Source organism: Lithobates pipiens, unplaced genomic scaffold, assembly GCF_037356315.1.
Source record: "Lithobates pipiens isolate NorthernLeopardFrog02 unplaced genomic scaffold, aLitPip1_a1.2 Scaffold_19, whole genome shotgun sequence".
NCBI classification, from domain to species: Eukaryota; Metazoa; Chordata; class Amphibia; order Anura; family Ranidae; genus Lithobates; species Lithobates pipiens.
The window spans coordinates 30,514,484-30,538,056 of NW_027507764.1; the positions used below are offsets into that span (position 1 = coordinate 30,514,484).

The 23,573-nt window shown below is 38.1% G+C and overlaps 1 protein-coding gene, 1 long non-coding RNA gene and 1 other non-coding gene across 3 annotated transcripts; all 3 read left to right on the forward strand.

Annotated features, from left to right (window-relative positions):
* The first annotated feature begins 392 nt into the window (after positions 1-392).
* Positions 393-11,498, forward strand: LOC143998181 (uncharacterized). The gene is made up of 3 exons (XR_013277769.1): positions 393-480; positions 4,723-4,786; positions 8,784-11,498. It is a non-coding gene; the product is annotated as an uncharacterized LOC143998181 (long non-coding RNA).
* LOC143999845 (small Cajal body-specific RNA 8) lies at positions 5,882-6,012 on the forward strand. The gene has a single exon (XR_013278166.1).
* Positions 11,499-11,896: 398 nt separating the features above from the next.
* Positions 11,897-20,831, forward strand: LOC143997989 (serine/threonine-protein kinase SBK1-like). Its single transcript, XM_077493788.1, has 5 exons — positions 11,897-11,938; positions 18,827-18,995; positions 19,652-19,854; positions 20,048-20,623; positions 20,730-20,831. Exons 1-5 carry the CDS (start codon positions 11,897-11,899, stop codon positions 20,829-20,831), a joined length of 1,092 nt encoding a protein of 363 aa, XP_077349914.1.
* The last annotated feature ends 2,742 nt before the right edge of the window (positions 20,832-23,573 follow it).

A 23,573-nucleotide genomic window follows, 5' to 3' on the forward strand; every position in this document is an offset into this window, starting at 1 on the left:
ATTACAGCGCACACATGTAAAAAAGACATTGACCTCCTGCAAGGCTTATTTAAAACACCTAAACATGTTCAAAAAACATGGGGATTTGGTCAGCCCATATTGCTATATGGTACTTAAGCCCACTTACCACATCAAAATTCCCCATGATTAGTGGGGCCTACACTATCCATTGATCGGAAGCTCTTACTTCTCTGAGCCATGGGAGACATACACTCCTCTATATGGGAGAACTAAAGGACTCCACCTATGACACAGGTGGACACTAATGAGAGGCACTGATGTCTATTGTATGGATTCTGACCAAATTCTCTTGGGCAGAGGAACCCCTCCCCCTCATCAGTGCCTCTCATTAGTGTCCACCTGTGTCATAGGTGGAGACCTTTAGTTCTCCCATATAGAGGAGTGTATGTCTCCCATGGTTCACAGAAGCAGGAGTGTCCATTCTATGGACCCATGATCAATGGGGGGCACTTTGTTGTGGTAAGTGGCCTTAATCACCATCTAGCAATATGATGTGACCAAATCCCTATATTTTTTTTTTTTTTATGTTTAGGTGTTTTAAATATCCTTGCAGGAGGTAAATGTATTTTTTGCATGTGTGCGCTGTAATGTTGTGTTCTGTTGTATAGTCTTATGGCTGCACCATCTTTAATGCATTGTTTAGGGTGCCCCCCCCCCAAATATCTTATCTGGTTGTCCTTCACTCACCCTAAATTCACCAACACTGATAAGAGTGCTGTGACGTCGGCCTTTATAGTGTTTGGGCTGAAACTTTACTGAGACCCAACATTGGCCAACATCTTACACCTGACTAGAGGTCAAGCAATGCATTGGGGGGGCATTTGGTGGGAGGAATTCCATCCAAACCAAATCCATAAAGTTCAGATCTTCTCTAAACCGCGTTATACCAATATAATGCTGGACTGTCCAAATGTAATCATACCGTAACCGTACTAAATCATAATATTACTGGCTGTAGATAAATAGTGGTGGTGAGATATTCTATTCCTATATAAAGAATCTAGTGACTATAATAATATCTTATGTGATTATAAATTGCAATCATGAATTACAAATTGAAATCCTATGTGATCCTCCCAATGACAACCTGTGTAGAATACACACCTCTATATACACATGTAGCATTCATATGCAATAGAGAAATTTGCATCCCTGTGCGATAATTGCAGTGACAACCTGTCATTTACATCAATTTATATAAAAGTGCATCAATATACAATAATCAATATAGAAATAAAGTGAACGGTGTTTGAAGTGCTCTTGTGCCAAACTAATTCATCCATTAATCTGTGCCCATAAAATCGCAGCATAAAGTCCATTCATAACTCCTCCGTTCTTCTGGGGCTCATTACAGATGATATAACAGTAAAGTGCTCGTGTCCGCTCTTGTGCCCCCCTTTGGTGTAGGCGCTGACCTTAGAGCGGGTGACCTCACACCGGAGCTCCGTCATAACACACTTTTACACCACCTCGGGGTTTATGGTCGGCATTTAGATCCTTGGATGGTTGCAGCAATATTCATATGGAAAACAGAGGAAACTGCATAGTGTATTACTGTTTTTAAAAGCTTTATTTAAAATGACGATATTCCCTATATCGGGGTACTCACATTTAGTAGGCGCTATGAGCGCACCGCTCTGTATGAAGCCAAGCAAATATAAAGACGCTGTACTGATGTGTCCTCTCCGCTCTGAGAACACTCCACTGTCTCACAATCCCTCCTGTCCTCTCACCACTATATAACCACAGCCAGTAATATTATGATTTAGTACGGTTACCGTATGATTACATTTGGATAGCGCAGCATTATATTGGTAGAAAACTTTTTGGCACGAGCATATGGGACGTGATCAATGCTGGCAGCTGTCCTTCAATCATCTCTCATTATCATTTGGATTTTCACATTGTATCTCGCAAGATTGTTTGTTTGGAGAAGACAATCTAAAAAAAGAGTGTTTGTTTGTTTGCAGTTTGAACTTCTGCTCGGACCTAATGTTTGGCTCTGCCCTACCTATCATCAAGGCCGCGGTGGCCGCCTGAGGGGGGGGGGTGCTAATTTTGGGGGTCCCTCACAGCTTATGCTGGCGCTGACTCTGCTCACACATTTACATAGCTGAGCCCGACACAGCAGATGAAGTGACAACGCCTGAGGAATAGATTGGAGATGGGGACGTAGGGGCACCTGATCTATGGGGACACTCATGACACAGTGTGTTATATATATTCGTTGCACTCACTATTCCACTTGTATTCACACCTGTATAATTTTGAATAATTTGTTTTGTCGTTCCCCCTTTATGGCCATTTTCTTGATTCTGTAAACCAAGTTACTTGGTGGCGCCATAATCACAGTCACAGGCACTTTGAGTATCTTTTGCATTTCACAATTGAATATTGATTGATTTATGGTATTTTAGTAACATAGTACTAATTATTTATTCATTTATCTCAGCTATCTAATTTATTTAATTTATTGTGGATTTTATACCCTTATTTCAATTTATTAACCAGCACGCTGGAAAATTTGTATTCACTATTTAATATTGATTGATTCTTAGCACTATATCATTTACTGATTTTATTACTTAGTTCATCTAGTTCTATTCGGGATTTTAAAATTATTAGCCAGCAAGCTGGAAAATTTGTACATTTTTACGATATCCATATTTAGTGAGTTTAATAAGGTATAGCGCCATATCTATTTTCTTTTTCTTACCACCAGATCCAAGGGGACTCTGATGGTTAGACCTGCTCTATGGGGACACCTGATCTGTGGTGTAACTGATGGGACACCAGATCGATGGGTCACCTGATTGATGGGGACGCCTGATCTATGGATACACTGATGGGGGTGCCTGATCTTTGGGGGCACTGATGGTGAAAGCTGATCTATGGGAACACTGAGGGATACCTGTTCTTTGGGGGGACCTGATCTATGGGGGGGGGAGCTCCTGCCCTATGGGGACACCAGATCCTTGGGGACACTGTGTGAAATAGTAATTCCTTCCCTCTTTTGTGATATGGGAAGGCTTATCATTTTGGGCCTTTACTTATTGCAATGCAGCTTTTTAGCTGTTATTCTATCTTTCGGTAAGTATCAACTTTTTTAGTAAGGAATATTGAAACTATATTTAAAGATATTCCTTGGGCATCTGTCCAGAATTTAATTTCAAGAACAGGTGAAAACAGGCAAAAATTTTATAAAAAGCTTAAGGATCTATCCATAGTAGGTATGCAGAACAATGTCTCCTTGATATAATAAGTTGCACTGCAATATTTTAAGGCCCCAAAATGATCAGCCTTCCCTTATCAAAAAGGAGGGAAGGAATCACCATTACAGTGATATTGGAATAATAATAATAAACAGATTTGTAAAGCGCTGCGCAAACTATTGGCGCTATATAAATCCTGTATAATAATAATTTGGCCATAGGAGCAACAATTGGAAAATTGGAGGACATTGTTAATAATTAGCGCATCAGAGAATGAACAAAAATAATTGAGCTGTCAGTATTTTTCTTGGTTTGTTAACCTCCCCGGCGGTACGATTATTTCCGATTTTTGGTGTTGAAAGCGGTAAAATTATTTTGCAGGGAAATTTGGCGTTTTATATGGTAGGCCTGTAATTCTTAGAAATAACTCACTTAAATCTGTCCAAACCAAAGTCTAGTAGACATCCCGGGTATAATACAGTTTGAAAAATTCATCACAAATTATAATATAATAAACATTATTAAATAATGTAATCAAAAACACTGAAATTTTGCTCAGTTGCAGAATTGTCGCTGTCATTAGATTTGGTGTTTGATGATGAATTTCCCCACAAATCGCTATCGCTCAATTCTGCGAGTGATTCTAATTTATTATCGATGTTTTCTAGTTGGTCTAAAATCACTTTTGACATAAAGGGAACCTTTCTGGTTGCTATGGACAATCTCCAAATTCCAGGCAGAAAAAAAAACAGTATTTATAATCTAAAAGTGCCTGTAGGACACTGCACAGACCACTAGGGACAAAAGGGATGTGTAATTTTATTTTTATTTTTTCTACACAGTACTGTAATCTGTAAGATTACAGTGTGCTGTGTTTTTTTTATTTTTTTTATTTTTATTTTTTTTTATTTGGCGTCGTTTTCCGTCCCCGTGCGTCGCAGGGAAACAGAGCTAGGTGCAACTCGGCACTGTGTGAATCGAGCGGAGGTTGGCTCGCGCACACACAGCGGGGAGACATCGCAGGATCCAGGGGACAAGGTAAGTAACTTTCCCTGTATGCTGCGATTGCAGCCCCGAGTCTGGCTCGGGGTTACCGCTAATGGTACTGGTACGCGCCAAACTCGGGAATACCGCCGGGGGGGGGTTAAACTACATAAAGCTAGAAAGACCATTGGTGTCAGTGGCAATATAAAAATATCAAACAAAGTGCTACCTCAGGAGGAACCCCGGTGTTCCATGCAACGATGGTTGAGAAACGCTGATCTAGGCAAATTCTCTTATCCTTTAATTAAATGGAATGGCTCGTTTTGGCCAATGGGGACGTTCTTCAGTGGTTTCCCATTTTATAATGCCAAGGTTAAGGCTTTCTTTTATACCATAAAAAAATCTAGTGTTGAGTTTATTGTTTAGAATAATTTATATCTAACCCAGTTTTATAGTACAGTATTCATAAGCAGCAGTTTTGAAAGATGTATATTTGCTTTTTCAGGCACACACTAGAGATATGACATCCTTCTCTCAATACTTGGATTGCCTTTTACCCAAAACATTGTGTGAGTATAATAATTTCCATTATATGATATACACCTGGATTGTTCTCAGTCAGTAACTCACCAGGTAATGAAGAAATGATCAGGATGTTTGGAGATGAATCTCTAGAAATAAGCCCAGACATGACGGCTCCGATATTCCTATCCTGACAGGTCATTTTAATCCTCCTGGAAAGTATTTTATGCTGATGATATATTTATACAACACCCCCCCCCCCCCCCACACTTTTTTTTTTTTTTTTTTTTTTTTTTTTTTTTTTCCAAAGGTCCTTTTTTAAACTAAATTTATTGGTGTACAATGTTAGTAGAAGGCATAAAAACCCACAAGAACCTACAGCCAATGTTAGATATAAGCCCAGACGTGGCAGCTCCGATATTCCTTTCCTGACAGCTCCCTTTTAATTCTTGTACAAATTTTTTTTTTATGCTCATTTAAATGTGTTGTCAAAGTTTTTTTTGTTAAATTAAGCCCATTGTTATACAATGTTACTGATGTATGAGAACCAACAAGAAGATACAACCCAAATTACATTGATAATTGAGAATAAAAAAGTATCTGGTCCCTATTCCCTCTTATATTAGAAATTCAGTCTACAATCGGGTAACAAAATTAAATTGACATAAAGCAAAAAAGAAGACCTGTGACTCTTGTTTTCACCACATGGAGAGGTCATAGGAGTTCTTATCATTGGAAGTAAAAGGAAATGAGCATAAAAAATGTAATGTCACCATCTGTGTGTGTTCCAATACTGAGATAATGATGGGAATTTGGCATTCCTTGAGGGTCACATTCGGGCACCACTCTTCCCAACAATGGAGGTTGTCTTCCATAGACATGGTCATTGTGATGGAAGCAGTATTGGAAGTCACACCTCAGCCAGGTATTCTACCTCCTCTTTACCATATCAATTCACCATCAAGTCCCTCACCATTGAGATGATCAGTTGTGTCCTGGGTGTAAAATTTCTCTCTATTTTGCAGGTTGATATTAATTGTCCAAGGAAAACTAAAGTGTATTTAGTGAACAAAGCTAATCTGAGCTGTATTAAATTTACTTTATTAAAAACATAGTTACTATTTTAAAATGTGTTTCACTAGTGGGGGATTGATACACAGATGGAGATAAAATCTGCTTCATTTGTCACAAAATCTCCCTAGAATAGAAATGCTCTCTGATGACCGGGGCGAAATGAGAGAAATCGTCACGGACAGATACGGAGCGGACACATGCTAATTTAAGATGGAGTTGTATGTATTTTGTTAACATTCTTCGGAAAAAAAAAAAAAAAAAAAAGTTTCACTACATTTCAAGTACTTCTTTGAGAGGCAAATCCATGTAGAAGGCATCACTGAGTGAACAACAGGTGACATAAAGGGAAGCTACATAGAAAGTGTATTGTCTTTATACAGTCTGTTCAGACTGGTAGAATTACATTGACATGAAAGATGGAATCACATTCTCCACGTTGAATGAATAATTGTGACTTCCTTCTTGTACACAATCTTCCCTTTTTTTTTTTTTTTTTTTTTTTTTTTATAAAGCAGAACTACACAGTTACATAAATACTTGAAGATTTTTGGGGGACCTTTTGGAGGGGTCTTCAAACCTTTTATTAAATAGAATCCAGAAAGAAAACAATATTTTCCATCACTTTGAAAGCATTTTTCTTTGTAATAAATTATTAAAATTACTGCTTTTGATAGGTGTTTTTTTTTTTTTTTAACTTGTGAAAGGTTTCCAGGATGGTGCCCCCCCCCCCCCCCCAAATGCTGTTTTATTTTTATAACGTTTGTCTATTAGACAGAAAATAGCCATTCTGATTTAACAGATTCAGTAGATTCACCATCCTGTCTTCTTTGAGGTTCTCCAAACTGTTTAACCATAATCCAGGGCAGATTTGAATCATACCTAATGCTGCTGTTGTCCCCCCCAAAAAAAAAAACTAATATATATGTATATGTATGTCCTAAAACATTAAAGTTAAAAACTACAAGAGAGAAACAAAAAATATAGCGCTCATCCCCAAAAAAACAACGCTAAACTTAACTAAAACCTTTTATTTGGCTTACTGAAAAGAAAAAAAACTACCTACTATTAACAAAATGCTAATGCCACATACACACGATCGGAATTTTGGACAGGAAAAACCTTGGCTGGTTTTTCAGACTGAATTGCGCTCAAGCTTGGCTTGCATACACACGGTCACACAAGTTCTCTGAACTTTTGACTGTCAAGAACGTGGTGACGTACAACGGCACTAGAAAAGGGAAGTTCCATACGAAGCGATGATTCTGAGCATGCTTTTTATTTTTTCACATAAGCAAAAAAAGTAGGAAACCTGCTCTCAATCTTTTGCTGGCAGAAATTCCACCAGCAAAAGTCGGATGGAGCGTACACACTGTTGGAATTTCTGACCCAAAAGCTAACGTCGGACTTTTGCTGGCGGAATTTCTGACGTATGTACGCGGCATAAGACACAGCGCAAAATTTTAAATCCGCCCTAAAAAGAACTGTGGGGCCTGTTTATATTGAAGTGAATACAACCAGGTTTATACTTCACTTTCCATAACCAGATACTGCAATTGTCTGAAAGTGTCATTTGAAAAATATATACAGCATACAATATAGTAACACTGAATACTGCTTATAGCACAATACACTAACCAGTCTTTTCCATTAACAAATGTCAGTTGTCCTTCACTCACACTAAATTCACCAAAACACTTGACCAGGGTAGTCTAAAGGTCCCTCTTTTACCTGTTACCCATGCCACTCCAACCCCCACCCCTTTTACCACAACCATGAATGATGAGACCACACCTTTCTTTGGAGTAAAATGGCCATAACAGCCTTTATTACCATTACTCAAACACTCCAATCAAAATATATCAAAATATATATCTCAATATATAAATAGCCAAATGTATATGTATAACCATAACCAACATCAGGTATAACGAATAGCATATACATAACATGCCCGGTCTGGTGATCTCTGACGGTGACCCATAACTTTACCAAACAACCAACTCACTGCGGTACCCACTTCCACTTAACCAGGCCTCCAGCTGTGACCGCTCGGAGACAACTTCCGACAGTGATAACCATAAAGGTATTCCATCCAACGTTCAGGAATACACCGGAGGGACCCATAATAGCAATGGGCCCCCCACCCCTTATCAGATGACCTCTGATTTACCGCCAACCGTCAAAGACCACCAGACAAACACCGCCAACATCCAGTTCCATCCGCACCGCTGTCATGACATCCGATCCTTGCCACCTGAAATAGAACAAAAACAACAACCAAAATACCCCAGCAACCTAACAATAGGGAGGGAGGGTGGGAAAACTGCCTCCTCTCTCTGTCCCTTCCTTCGCACTGCCCGTTGCTCCGCCCCTTCCTCCTTTTAAAGCGCTCCTCCCCTTCCATTAACATTTTCCACTTGCTCCTCCCCCACAGCCTCTCTCTGCACCTTAACCCCTTAAACCTTATCCACCCTGTCATGCCCGGCCCTTCCTTACTTCCCTTTCAGTCCATCCACTGCGGGCCTCCCTGACAAAAGGGGGCTGCGCAGTCAGCCATTTATAGTGTATTGGCTGAAACTTTACTGAGATCCAACATTGGCAAACCTCTTGCACCTGACTAGAGGTCAAGTATATGAACATTACCTGAGCCAACGATAGCTCAAGCAATGCATTGGGGGACATTTGGTGGAAGGAATTCCAACCAAACATCCTTAATGTTCAGATCTTCTCTTTACAGTCAGAGTGTTTGCAGTTTGAACTTGTGCTTGGACCTAACGTTTGGCTCTACCCTACCTATTGTATAGAGTTTTGCCTACACTATGATTTTGTTTGTTCCTGAAGCATATCATTTCTAGAGCCATCTTACATTTTTATGATGCTTTGATCCATAATAAAAAATGTAGATAAATCAGAAAAGGGCAAAAAATGTGTGTTCTAAGATGTCTGTTTTTTTTTTTTTCCTTCAACTAGGACACAATTCTTGTACAATTCCCCAGAGTGCATCTATCAAGTCTGCCTCTTGATTATCGGGTGCTCAAAAGGACCTATGCAATTTCCACCTCGGCTCCTATAGCAAGTGAAGTTATCTCATCAGGTAGAAGACACGAGGCGGAACTTGCTGTAGCTCCTGAATGGACATCATTTCCTCTGTTTGCCATTTGTATTCCTTGTGTGGTTTTCAGAAAACATTTCTGCTTTCCATGGCACATGAAGATATTTTAGAATGTCCATGGCTGAGCACCGCTCTGAAGCATTGAGGGCCAAAAGGTCCCAGAACATTTGCCTGGCTTCAAGAGAGAACTTCTTCCACTTTTCTGGTGCCAAGGTCACATCCTTTCTGACTTGCCAACAAGCAAAGCTCCTGTAAATTGGGTCCCGACCCTTTGCTTCATTCCAAGGGAATGATCCAGTCAAAGCTGCGTAGATCAGGACACCAAAGGACCAGATATCAATGCTTGGGTGTAGAAGCAACCGGTCTCCTTGTTTCATGCTACACAGTTCCGGAGCTGTGTAGGGTATGAACCAGGACAAGGATGGTGCTTTGGTTCCCTGGAGCCGTGCCAGTCCAAAATCTGCCACTTTGATAGTAGTACATTCAAAGTCCATTAGCAGAATATTGTCCAGTTTGATGTCACGGTGGATAATCCCTTTGCTGTGCATGTATTCCAATGCACTGGCTATCTGAGGAATGCAGCGCTTCACTGTATCTTCATTTAAACCAATCTATATAAAAAAAGAAAACCGGAAAAATTAGTTACTAGACGCCAACTTGGAAAAATGTAATCAAATAAGAAGCCTATCTTATCCATAATACGAGGACATAGAATATTGACTCAATACACTAAAAATATGAGAGTCCCCATTGCTGGTGAAAGATCCAGGACCATCGTTCTCAACCTTGCTTCATGGCTGAGAAAGTTTACATGCCTATAATTTAAATGATACACAATCCCACCAACTCGCTGTAATGGGTGGGGAGTCGTTAATCCTCAGAAATACTTTAAAGAAATTAAAGACAAAGATTAAACCTTTTCTTAACCTAAAAGATTATTAATTTTGTATACAAAAAGAAAACTTACATTTTGCTTTATTAGGGAAAAAAGAGTTCCAGCCGTTGCCGCCTCCTGGACAAACACATAGTCTTTGCTTGTATGAAAGGCAACTTCATGTGTCCTGATGATGTTGGGATGGTCATTGAGGCCGACAGACATTCTGTATTCAACCAGGAAGTTGTCCATTGGAACCTTCTTCTTGCTAAGCAGCTTCACCGCCACCAACTGACCTGTCAGAGAGAAAAGAGAACTAGTAACGTGAACCGAATGCAGAAGCTTGCTAAAAGCCCATTGAAGTGTGCCAGAAGCTTGATTAAATCTACAGCAGTGACTCATTAAGATGCATAATCATCCCACCAAAACTGGAAATGAGGGGTGTTTTAAGAACTTCCTTTGAAAGGTACTTGGAGGAAACCTACAAGAACACTGCTTTAAGCAAGGTTAATGCTTTGTAAATGCTTCCTATGCACAATGCTCAGGATAATATTCACTATCTGTAGTTAAACAATTTGTGTGTACACGTGGCTTCAAAGTTGTCCTACGGATTGCCTAGAGATGAACAATTCTATTGAGTCTTGGGTCTGGGATGTCAGACTCTGCATTATTATTATTTTTTTTTTTTTCCCCAGAACAAATACATAAGTCTTTTCTACCAGGAAAAAAAATAGCTGTTGGCAATTTGGTTCTTTTTTTTTTCTTTAAATCGTTGTTCCATTAAATTTTGGTTTTTATGGCTCTGATATGATTTGGAAGCACAATTAATACTAAGAAGGTATTTTTTCTTTATATGAATTAAGTTACAATGTTTACCTGAACCCCGATGTCTGGCAAGGAGGACCTTTCCATATGAACCCGTCCCAAGTTCTTGGATGGTGTCAAAATGTTCTGAAACTTCCATCATCTTCAGTTTTTCGGAGGTCTGGGTGATGGGTTGAAGGACATGCCTTGCGGTGCTCTTGGTCACCTCCTGGATATTAGAAGCCATTCTGGAGTCGCAACAAAAAGGAAAATACAGATTCGTTTTCTCTTGACCTAATTATGATAACAAACAATTAAACACCCCTCTGAATATTGCCCAGCATCTATGGTCAGGATTGTATAAGCATATGTATCCCAGTTGGGGAGCTACCATGTTCTGTGTCATCCCCGGTGATGGATACATATGACAGTTAAAAGCTGACAGAAATTACAAACTAAGAAATTGGTTTTGGTTTAATCCGATCTCTAAACTACAGCTCTTGTAGAGAGCAACTGGTCAAAAATAACCTTCTAGTTAATAGAGTTGCAAATGTCACTGGTATTGCAACAATAAGGCATAAGAGAAATTAAATGACACTTCCATGTAAATCAAAAACAAATTTATAATGGTGGAATTTGAAACCCAAACTATTAAAAAAAAATAAAAAAAGATTGTGCTTTCACACCCAACTGATTGTGGAAATTACCAAATACCAAAATAACCTAAGATTTTACCGTTTTAATTTTACTTCATAGCTATATGACATGTATGAGGTTGGTTATATAATATAAAAAGAAAATGAAGTATTGCAAGATAATGTGGATTTCCATTCGGTGTATGAATCTCTACTCTGCCCATAAATGGGAAGAGAAATAAAAATAAAGTCTAAATTTACAGAACATTAAAGTTTTTTTATATTTGCTTATTTAACGCACTGCTAAGTTATCTGTTACAAAGAGTAGACAACAGGTTCTAAAAGAAAGATCCTAATATTTTAGAGGAATCTATAATGTTTTAAATGACTAACCTGATAAAATGAAGGTGCAGATGGTATCTCACTGGGTCTTCACTAGAGGAATCTTTGTAGACTTCACAACGTGTGAATTCTTCTTGAAATAGTTGCGGGATGAAGTAGTCACTGGAAATACAAACTCACTTTTGCTTCAAGTAAAAGTAAGATCAGTATGGACTGGATATACTGTATGTGGGGTATATATGTGGGAAGAGGAGTGGCTTTGGCTAATTGATGGGAGGTTCTGATTGGCCAACACATAGGCGCTGCTCATTAACATATGACTGGAGACTTTGGAAAGAGATCTAGAAGGGTGGAGCAGGTAGGTCCATATCAATGGGGTTTGTGTATTCTGTGTTTTGTTTTCTGGAGGGTTGAAACCTAAACCTGAAAATAAGTAATCTGAAGGATTTTAATATTTTATTATTTATACGTTTCTGCTATGGTGCTGCATTACTTGTAATTTTTAGTAGAATGGAACTGCTAAGAATCCCCCATGTGCTCCGACATTTTATATATACATTGGAGAGATCTGGAAGAACTTTCCTTGAAATAATGATATTTGTATATTTCCGTCACATTGTATTTGTTGTAGTTTGTTTCCACAATCTGTCCACGTTGCTCTAAATGTTCACTTTGATATCACAAATCAGAGTGTGCCATTGTGACAGACCTGGATCAAAATTCTTTTACCTGAAGAGGTAATAAATCCCTTCACATGGGTAAAAAGTTTTGTTGGGGGGGGGGGGGGGGTAAAGGTAAGGAGGTGGCCTCACCAGTGTACCCCATGCTGCCAGATCTTATTACAAGGCATAGGGAATCATAGACTCAATGTGGAGGAAATACCCAGCTACTCTGTATTAGGATATAATATAATATGACTGAGAATGACCTTGTCTAAAAAGAATGGATTGCCATATTCAGGTCATTTTTACTGTGGACATCCAGTTAAGTGTCTGATCCTAGTAGCACTGGTTATTAGGGATGAGCCATATGTTCAATTCAAACGTAAACGGGCAACCTACGCCTTCCTCTGATGTCACATGGCACCCATTTACATCACCGGGTTCCCCCACCCTCAGCCATATAACAGCTGTCACTGAGAAGAAGCGTCACTCGGCTGGAGCTTCCCATGGAGGAGGAGCTGTTGCAATTTTTTTTTTTTTCTTTTTTGGTCTGTTGGGTGGCATGCGATGGATTTACATTGTGGGACATTTTTATTTTTTACAATGAACCTGTTACCAATTCACATGGGGGGGTGGTATTTGGGGGTCCCCCCTCGTCCACAGACCTCCATGACCACCGGGCAAGGTTTGTAGGGAGGAGGCCCTTGTCCCCATCAACACTGGGACAAGGGCCTCCCAAAGCATCCTCCCCATGTTGAGGGGATGTGGCCTGGTACAGTTCAGGAGGGGGGATGCTCTCTGCTGGAATTCCTGCGGCCTGCCAGGTTTCGTGCTTGGATAAAAAACATTTTTTTCTAATTTTGGCGCAGGGTTACCCTTAATAATCATACCAGACCAAAAAGGCCTGGTAATGGACTGGGTGGGGGGGGGGGGGGGGGGGGAAACCCATGCCAATTTTCTTTTTTTTTTTTAACAGGAAACATGTTTTGTTGTTTTTATTTTCCTAATTGTCTGTTGGTGGTTTTATTAATGAAAAAATATTGTTTTCATGGGTTGGTAGATTACTTTTATATATTTTTTTTTTTGTATGAAATTAAAGCTAAAACTAGTCTAAGGATTTTTGGTAATGTACACATTTTTAGTAATACTTATTTTTCAAAACTGAACTTTATAGAAGATGCTTAAAGTGAATTTAGTTGTAGATTTATAGTTGTACTTGGTTTTTCTGTGCAATGTAAACGTTCTCGTGTATAAAGCTGTGTATGGTCAATAGACCAGAGTATGGAGTATTTTACATTTCTTCTGGCATACCCATGGGTATTTGTCTAAAGTTTAAATATTCATAGGTGGTGCCCTCTATTTACTGTAATTGCTGAATCCTGTCACCATTGTTCTCAGCCCCCCCTCTGTCTATTGTTTGTTGGGTGTAGACTGAAACCATTCAGGGTAGATCTTATTGTTATGGTAAATGTATATGTCTCATCACTAGGGGTGAGCCTGACGTTCGAGCCGAACAGCAAACAATATAAGTAATTTAAAACTACTTGCGGCTATAATGAATTGTCGGTCCGACAATACACAAGTTAATTGATTAAAAATGCCATGGAATTTCCCCACAGGGGAACCCAATAAAAAAAAAGTATGGGGGGGGGGGTCCCCCTCAAAATCCATACCAGGCCATTTAGGTCTGGTATGGATTTTAAGGGGAACCCCATGCCAAAATTTTATTTAAAAAAAGTAGGGGTCACCCCCCCCCCAAATCTATACCAGACCCTTATCCTAGCACACAACCTGGCAGGCCGCAGGAAAAGAGGGGGTTGAGAAAGCACACCCCCCCCCCATCCCCTCTGAACCATACCAGGCCACATGCCCTCAACATGGGGGTGATGTTTTGGGGTCCAGAACAACGCATGTTCTGGTGCGAACCGAACTGGGGGATGTTTGGCTCATCCCTTCTCAACACCTTGGCTGTCCTTTGAATATTCCAGTCTAAGACAATTGGCTTAATCAAAGTAAATTTGATTTTCTTTGTGTTTTTTATTTTTCTTTAACTTTTCTTGCATTAGCTCAACTTGATAGTGTAACTCTGAAAAGTATAAAGACCTTGAAGACCGTGCGTACCATCTGCTAGAAATAGCTGTCATGTCTCATATGGAAAGTGTTATAGCTCATACTCTTTAAGATGAAAGCAATTTTTTTTTGTACATGAAGCTAAATTTATAGATACATTACACCTCAGGGCAGCTCGCTCATTATTATTATTAATTTTTTTCCTAATTACAATGATGGAGATTACGTAGTTTCTCAGGTGACCTGATTCCTATTTGGTGGAGTTGCCCCAAATGTTGGGTCTTTCGGACAGCTGTTTTTCTGTTGATTACTATTCTAACTGCTTCTGTAAAACCCTGTACACATGGGCCGTATGGGGCAGTTCAATAGAAACCATCCAAGATTCGGCCCACGTGTACGACCACTAACCCAGTTTTATTGTACAGAATTCACCAGCAGCAGTTTTGAAATGTATTTGCTTTTGAAGGCACAAGCTACAGATATGACATAATTGTCTCAATACTTGGTTTGTCATTCACCCAGAACATCATGTCTGTATGTTGGTTTCCATTATATGATACACACATGATTGTTCTAGGTCAGTGTCTCACCAAGTAATGAAAAAATGATTAAGATGTTCAGAGTTAAATCTATATAAATATTCCCCGACGTGGCAGCTCCGATATTCCTTAACTGACAGGTTCTATTAATTCTTGTCCAAATATTGCTTTCATCACATGGAGAGGTCATAGAAGTTCTTATCGTTGGAAGTAATGCTTGATGAGGGTCAGGTGTTAGTGTTTTATTTATTTTATGGCAACTCTTGTATGGGTTACTAATGTTAGCGAGTGTGTGTGTGTGTGTGTGTGTGTGTGTGTGTGTGTGTGTTTCAATATGAATATAATCATGGCAATGTGGCATTTCCTGAGGGCCACAATAGGACACCGCTTTTCCCAACAATGGAGGTTGGCTTCCATAAACATGGTCATTGTGATGGAAACAGTATCAGCAGTCACACCTCAGCCAGGTATTCTCCCTCCTCTTTAGCATATTAATTCACAAGCCCTTCACCATTGAGATATTCAGTGATGTCCTGGGTGTGAAAGTTCTCTCTATATTCTACAGATGGAGACAAACCTTGTCCAAGGAAAACCAAAGTGTATTTTAGTGAATAACACAATCTCAGTTGTATTGCATTTCCCTACATCTTTAAATAATTATCTTTTTATATTTTTGACTATATTTCAGATTTTCATGTGCTTCTTTGAGAGGCCAACTCCGTGATGAACAAGTGACCTAAAGGGAAGCTACATAGCACAGATATTGTATTTATGCAGTCTGTTCAGACTAGTAGAACTATATAGAGAGGAAAGATGGAATCAGATTTGGCATGTAGGACAAACAATTGTGACTCCCTTATTGTACATGTAATCATGTGTGTTGTGTTTTTTTTTTTTTTTGTCTTTTGTTTTTTTTACCATGAATCAGAACTACATAAAGTTACTTTGAACCTGGCTGGAGAATAAATAAAGCTGAAGACTGGGAGACGGTGGCAATGGAGCAGCTAGGTGAAGCATGGACATCATGTGAGATAAGGCTGCCATAACATGCAAAAAGTGTGTATTTATACATACATACACTTTTTTTTTATATTTACAATTTACTGAATGATTGTCTAAATCACTCTTTCTCAAATGTTTGAAAGTGGATGAACCCCCTGAAATAACGTCAGTCTCAGAGAACCCCTTCTAATTCTTACTATATCTACTGCTAGGTGTACAGCAGCGTGATGGTCAATAGAAAAAATGTTGTTTTTTAGGTTTGTGGTCATTAGGAAGAATTCCCACTTAACAGACCACTGGTGTCAGGTGCAGCATATTAACAAGGTAGAATTTTTGCTCCTTGGTCAACGAATCCTTAGCAAGTGCTGAAGGAATCTTAGGATTCCATAGAACCCTGGTTGAGAGAAACTCATCTAGACCAAGTCTCTTCGTTTTGGGACGAAGTTTCTGGCAATTAAGGAATGACTAGTTTTTTGTCTAATGGCCATTTTGTAATGGTTTTCCATTTAGAATACTAAGGTTAATGTTTCCTATCCTTTATGCCATGGCAAACTCTAGTGTTGTGTTTATGGTTTAGAAAATTGATGTCAACCCAATTTTGATGTACGGTATTCAAAAGCAGGTTTTTTTGAAAGCTATTTGCTTTGTAAGGTGCAAACAGGTTTGGAATCCTTTGTCTAAATATTTGGTTTGTAATTTTCACAGAACATCATGTCGGTATGATATTTTCCATTATTTGATATACACAAAATTATTCTAGGTCACAGACTAACCAAGTGGTGAAGAGATGATCAGGATGTTTGTAGTTGAATCTCTAGAAATAAGCCCAGACATGACGGCTCCAACACTCCTAACCTGACAGGTAATTTTAATCCTCCTGCAAACTATTTTATGCGGATATTTTTAAACTCATACTCCTTCTTTTTTTTTTTTTTTTTTCAAAAAGTCCTATTAAAACTAAATTCATTTTTGTTTAATGTTACTAGAAGGCATAAAAACATAATGGTATAAGAACCCACAGCCAATGTTACTTTTTTTTTTTTTTTTTCAATACATTATCTGGTTAGTTCTTCCTCTTGTATTTGATTCAGTCTACAATCAGGTAAAAAAAAATTGTATAAGACAAAAAATAATTTCCCATCTTATAGTTAATATGGAGGAAAGTTTAATTTTAACATTCAGTAAAGTTTTTTTTTTTTTTTTTTTTTTTTTTTTTTTTTTTAAGGCATTGTTAAACATGATGAAATCCATCACCTATTTTCTAGAAAACCTGTTTATATGCAAATCAGTAAGAACAATCCGGAGTTATTTACACATCATTTACATGAGAAGTCGGCCAATGGAAAGCTTTCATTCTCTGCCTTCCCCGCCCATCTCCCTTGTATAAAGTGGGCCTCTCCCTCCTGTGATCAGTGATTCTACTTCCAGAGATCCCGGTATACTCATCTATTACAGCCTAGCTGGAGATTTGGTGAGGTTGTTCGGTGTTGATCTGCAGTGGAACAGAATATTCAGAGAAACAAATCCGACTTCATTACCGCTAAATCCTCCCCACATTAAGGTAAGGTCACCTTTTCCTCTAACCAATCAATGGATCTTTATGATTTAATGAACATTCTGAAAATAATACTGCAGCGGTTTGAGGTGTCTGTGATAAATCTATAAAAACTGACAAAAGGGGCAATGAGTGGAGCTTCATGACAGGATAATATGTAATGCAATGTATACAGGAGACAGGATAGACATTGGAAGGTCACCATGATCAGCCTGATGAAAACCTTGTTAGCAATCCATAGTAAGCATTAAAAGTTGAGACAGTAATTTGTGTGATGTAATACAAAGGGAAATGTATGACTGGGTAGCTAAGTAATGTATACTTTTATTAACTTCTATTACAAGTATATTCCAATCTGTACAAAACAATTGGCTGAACAGTGTTGAATAGTTTGCTATGAAAGATTCCTTCTCATCAGAGTACAACATTTTACATAATGATCACTGAACGCTCACTTCAATTCATTTCATGAAGTCTCTCAGTCTGATGCTATGAGGTCTTGTTGAGAACATAAAAATGACTGAGCAGGAAAATACATTGAAAATGTTTTTTAAGGTACCCGAAAAGGGATGTCACTAAGTGTTTGGTTCTTCTGACATCACTTATGGTTATTGTGGGTCATTCTGGGACTTCATAATTTTGGTGGGAATGTTATAAGTAAGTATCACGAATATGTTTTGATGGCCTCTGATGTCTTGTACTGGTCACAAAAAGGAGGCAACCATTTTTCTATAGTTTACATGATGGTTCTGATTAAAATTACACTTCTTACCTGGCCGAACTCTGTGTTCATCCTCCTGACTTTACGTAACAAAACTGGAAAGTCGGCATAGCTGGTTGACAAAGAAAGCGGAGAATCTCTTGTAGGTCATCCTTTATGGTATATTTGCTATTTTCATGGCAGTACCTGCCAGAAATATAAGATTCACCAACATTCTTCTGGCAGCAGATGCAGCTTTCCACCTGTGGGTCAAAGTTTATTACATTTCCATCCCGAAGGACATTTGGGAGTAAAATTACTCTTTTGACCAACAGTTACCTAGACGGCCCGCACACACACAACTAACCTGATAATTATTGTATATATCCTGACACCTATTTATTGCTGTAAGTCTTGGCTTTTCCATTTGATTTTGTACTTGACGAAGTAATACATTTGCTTGATAATTGTCTTGTATATGGATCGCTGTATTTCCATATTCAGGTCCTCTTTAATTGTACTCAATACATTTCTGCTGCTCCGTTAAAGCTCTTACTTCTATGATTGAACCTTATTCCCGAGTCACATTTATTAAGATCACTTCGTATTTATAGGTATATTAAATGCTAGAAATAGTATTCAAATTGTTAAAGTTTCTCCTTTTTTAAAGATTTATTTTCATCTTAATGTAAACCTGTTTCCTGTTTTTGCTCTCCAGGACACTATGGCCTCCGTTGCTGATGATGTGGAAGGACTTCTGGACAGAATGGTCTCCTTCTATTCCCAAAGGCTACAGAAGGTAGACTTACAGGAGCATTTCCACATTGTGAAGGAACTGGGAGAAGGAGGCTATGGAAGAGTATTATTGGCCAACGACAAGATAACAGGTCAGTGAATTAGTATAACCAACATTTCAATATCAATATTGTTTGTTTGTAGCTAAAGACTTTACATTTAATACATCTTTATAAGTATAAGCTATTTAAAATATGAACTCATGTTAGTAGAATTATTTAGGGAACTAAGCAATAGGCTGGGTCTCGGGAAGAGTTATGCCAATATCAAAATACTTTGATGGGTACATATCTGTCTGGAGGAGTAAACTGTATTTGCACACCACCCTAGATAATGGTCACATGTGATGCTGATCCTCCATGATTAAAAGAGCATAAATCCAATGAATGAAAGGGGTGGGCCAGGAACAGTCAGGCTGGGGAGGATATGATACTAATAACGATGGACGTCACCCAGCCAGGAAAAAAGATGGGGTCTGTCTGTCTTGTTGCTGCTTCTAATGCACATTGAAAAAAATAATCAGAGTAGAAAATTTCAGTCCAGTAGAGTTACTTCCGTATGGGAGAGCCGACTGGTGGTAAGGATGGCATTTAGCTTTAAATGAAGCATAATATATTCTCAAACTTTTCACCCGATGTGTTTCTCCAAGATTGAGATTTTCTAGTGGACATAAAAATATGACCATCTAAAAATTTCCTTTTTTACTTTGTTAAATAAAATATAATAATTTTTTTTTTTTTTTTTACAGGTCAAACAATGGCATTAAAAGCCATGGATAAAAAGAAAACCAGCCAGCGGTCTTTCCTCCAGGAGTTCAGCGTTTCATACTTACTTTCTCCTCATCCCAATATCATCGGATGTATTGGCATTGCCTTCACCACCATTGACTACTTTGTCTTTGCCCAGGAACTGGCCCCCGTTGGTGATCTGTTCTCCATGATTTTACCACACGTAAGTATGCCCATTTTTTTTTTTTTTCTAGTTTTGATAAAGAAGTGTTATAACTAATGTTTAGACTTTTTCATCACTTTGTACTAATGGTGGTAAAAAGTTATGGCCATACATATACTGTAACTGATTCTGAATGTCTCTTTATATTATTCCAAACTGTATTTTTAACATCTGTTTTGTTTTCTTTTCCTAGGTGGGAATTCCAGAAGATGCAGTCAAGAGGTGTTCTGTACAGATCTCCAATGCTCTTGAATTCATATCCGAGAAAGGACTTGTTCATATGGATTTGAAGCCAGAAAACATTTTAGTGTTCGACAAGGACTGCCACTCCATCAAGATCACAGACTTTGGCCTTGTTAAGGTCAAAGGCACAGTGATAACCTCCAGGTGTGGCAGCAAATCTTACATGGCCCCAGAAATGCTTGACATAACCATCTCAGATGGACTGGTTGTAGATGGTAGCCTGGATGTGTGGTCGTTTGCGGTCATCATCTACTGCCTAATCACAGGGGAGATTCCATGGCGGGTGGCCACCCTTGATGATGAAGGATATAAACATTATGTTGACTGGCAGAACAATTTTCATATGGACAATCCTCCTAAAGCATGGAGAAAGATTCCCACTGGGATGCAAAGGATGTTTATCAATCTTTTGGCCATTGATTACATGAAAAGAAGTAAAGCTACAGACATTTTGAACTATGTGAGTGAAAGATGGAAGAAAGAAACCACAGGACAAGAAGACGAGGATCCAATAGAAAGCTGTTCTGTACAATCTGAGGAATCCATGGCTTGCCACCCGAACACCTCACAGGGTCATGTTTCCATCATATCCTTGTCTTACCTTTTGACTTTTTGACACTTCTGGATCTCAGTCTGAGATGACTCTAGAGCCACAGAAGGACAACATGGAGGAGGCACTTATCATATTTGATGAATTTTCCTTACATGATGGTTCAGAGGTAGACATTGAATGAACATGAATTGGTGAGTGATGGTGCATCGGAAAGAACATCCCACATGGCCAACTTTCTCAGGTATGTGGCTTTCTCAAACCAATATTCAATGTTTTATGGTCAATGTCACACTAGCAGTTTTACACCAAGTCATTACTTTTTGTACCAAATATTCATGAGTGATTTTGCTTTGATTTTAAGTTACCATTTTATCATGGCATTGCCAAGACCAGTTCTAACATGCAGTAACAGGAACCTCAGCCGTTCTGTTTTTATCAATATAGAGCAGTCAAACCAGTGAAGGATGGTTGCTTATCGCTTGGTGTAGGTCTCTATCCATATGTATTTTGTTGTATTAACTACATTTATTTATTCTGGGGTTATTTTGTAATTTACACAACCAGAACCTGTGATGGAACCTTTTAAACCTTTTTGTAACCTTTTTAATGGAACAACAACCTTGTGATTTATTATTTAATCTATAAATATAGAATTTATTACTGCAGGATACTTGATTATGCTACAGAAAAATAAACCTTCAGAACTGACCCCATGAAGCTTATTATAATAAATATAATTTTCAGAATTTCATTTCAGGGATTATTTCTCTTTTTTTGTTTTTTTTTGTTCTAACAATATTTTTTTTTTCTTAGATGACAAGTTTCGACCATCCCAATTGGATGAACAAGACCCTTTCCTGGTACGGGGGGATGTAACTTGTACATATGAGTAGTTACTCCTCCTGTGCACTGGGTGGGGCTCTTGAATTTTCTCCATATAGAAAAATACCTGCTGATCCTGCCAGATATCCAGTGAGCTCCTAAATTACTTTTTGATCTGACAACACTGCCTGTGCTGCTCCAGAATCCCAAGCAGTGTTGTCAGCCAGGTCTAGAAGTATTAGTATTGAAAGAGGTATATACTGCTGTGTCGGCACCTTTGCCAAATGACTTATGTGAATTGGGTTCATCGTTGAGGGAAATTGCTCCAAGCAGGATTTCCCAGAAAGTTGCAAACTCACCAGAGTTGTATAGCAGAGCCCGGTACAGAGTATATTCTGGTTGTTTGTTTTTAAATTGACCGTTTTCCACTCACTATGTGAATTGCTCTCAGAGTTTGTCACCCACAGAGCAAGAAAATAATATTCCCTGATTTCTAATCTATATCATCATCTAGATCTATATATATTTTTTTTTTATTTAAAATGTCCTAAGATACATGTATAAACGCACCAGTACTGCAAAATATGTACCATTTATGGGAGCCCCTAGCGGCTCATCTAACCTCTGTCTGCTTTGTTTTACATTGATCTGTCTAACACGTCTTGAATTGTGACCTTTATCACATATCTAATGCATGTTAATGTAAATGCCTCTGATACTCAATTTACTGTTAATAAACATATTTGAAAAAATAAAATGTCCTAAGATAGATAGAGAGATAGATATTCAAAAAAGTAACAATGTTCATACAGCAACACAAAAAAAATATATTTATTATATTACTAATGATAAAATCAATACTATTAATAATCACCCAGTGTTATATTCTTAATATCTAAATTTAATTTGGCTTTATTATACTTTATTTAGAATATGAATGCTCCATAATTGTGTGAAAGACAACTTTGAATTAATAATATCTATTGACATGTTGAACTGAAAAAGTAAACATTTAAAACATGTCAGGATTTTGATGGATATTGTAAATCTTGTATATGCTCTATATATGCTTTTAAAGACTTTTTCCTCTGTAACTGATATTGTGTTTTAAAGTCTAAGATTCTCTTCCCCCCACTTCCTCTCATTAGGAGGGTAGTCTGTGTGTCTGAAGAATACCAGATGTTGAAAAGCTCAGGTACCCACTCCTTAGCCCTCACCCTTATGAGAAACAAAAGGGGAGGTGATGTTAATAGGATAAGGGGTGTGTGTTTCTTTTGGCGTGAATTTAGAAGCTTTGAGTTCATATAAGCAAAAGCTTGCTTATCTCTCTCTCTCTTCTTCACCTACACTCGGCTCTGACTACATCCATCTATTTCAGCACACAGATTTCTCTTCAGTATACAAAGGGTTATTCGGCCATTTTAAAAGCCAAGACGATAGAACACATGGTCTAAGGCTAAGAATTCTTCTATCTTTTGAAACGAATGAACAATACTAGAATTTTAATCATATATATATATATATATATATATATATATAAAGCAACACATTCTTTTGTATCATTGTACTATTTTTCTACTTTGGTGTATACAATAAAACGCACATTTTTGATTTGTGCTGACTCAGAACTAAAAATTAAGGAAATTTGTCTCACAATCGTAAGTTTGTCTTATTACAATATAAGACATTTATTACACCCAGCACCACTATCCCTACCCCACAAAACTCTTTCCCTAGACATCAAACGACTGCACTCTCCCTCCACCGTTGCAATACTCGCCCTAGAATTAAAAAAAATTAAAAATTAGTGACACAGAGCAACATTTTAAATACTATATTTATATGCAAATTAAAGCATCTCCCATACCCCCTTCAAAAAAAAAAAAAAAAATGATGTCCATCCTACTTCTGGAAAATGTAATACTTTTATTGTTTAAAAAAAAAAAAAAAAAAAACTACCCCTACAAAACCATAAATATGTTGACTTTTATAATATTTTATACCTTCCTCATTTTCCCCAAAAACCTTTCAAAAAGACACAAACCACCCACTCCTAAACCAAAGTCATAACACAAATCCCTCCAGTCCTTAGATTTACTCC

Coding starts and splice junctions, on each gene's coding strand:
- LOC143997989 (XM_077493788.1), top strand. CDS start 11,897: ATGACTGGAGACTTTGGAAAGAGATCTAGAAGGGTGGAGCAG. Junction 11,939..18,826: donor GATCTAGAAGGGTGGAGCAG/GTAGGTCCATAT, acceptor TTTGCTCTCCAG/GACACTATGGCCTCCGTTGC. Junction 20,624..20,729: donor ATCCAATAGAAAGCTGTTCT/GTACAATCTGAG, acceptor TCTGGATCTCAG/TCTGAGATGACTCTAGAGCC.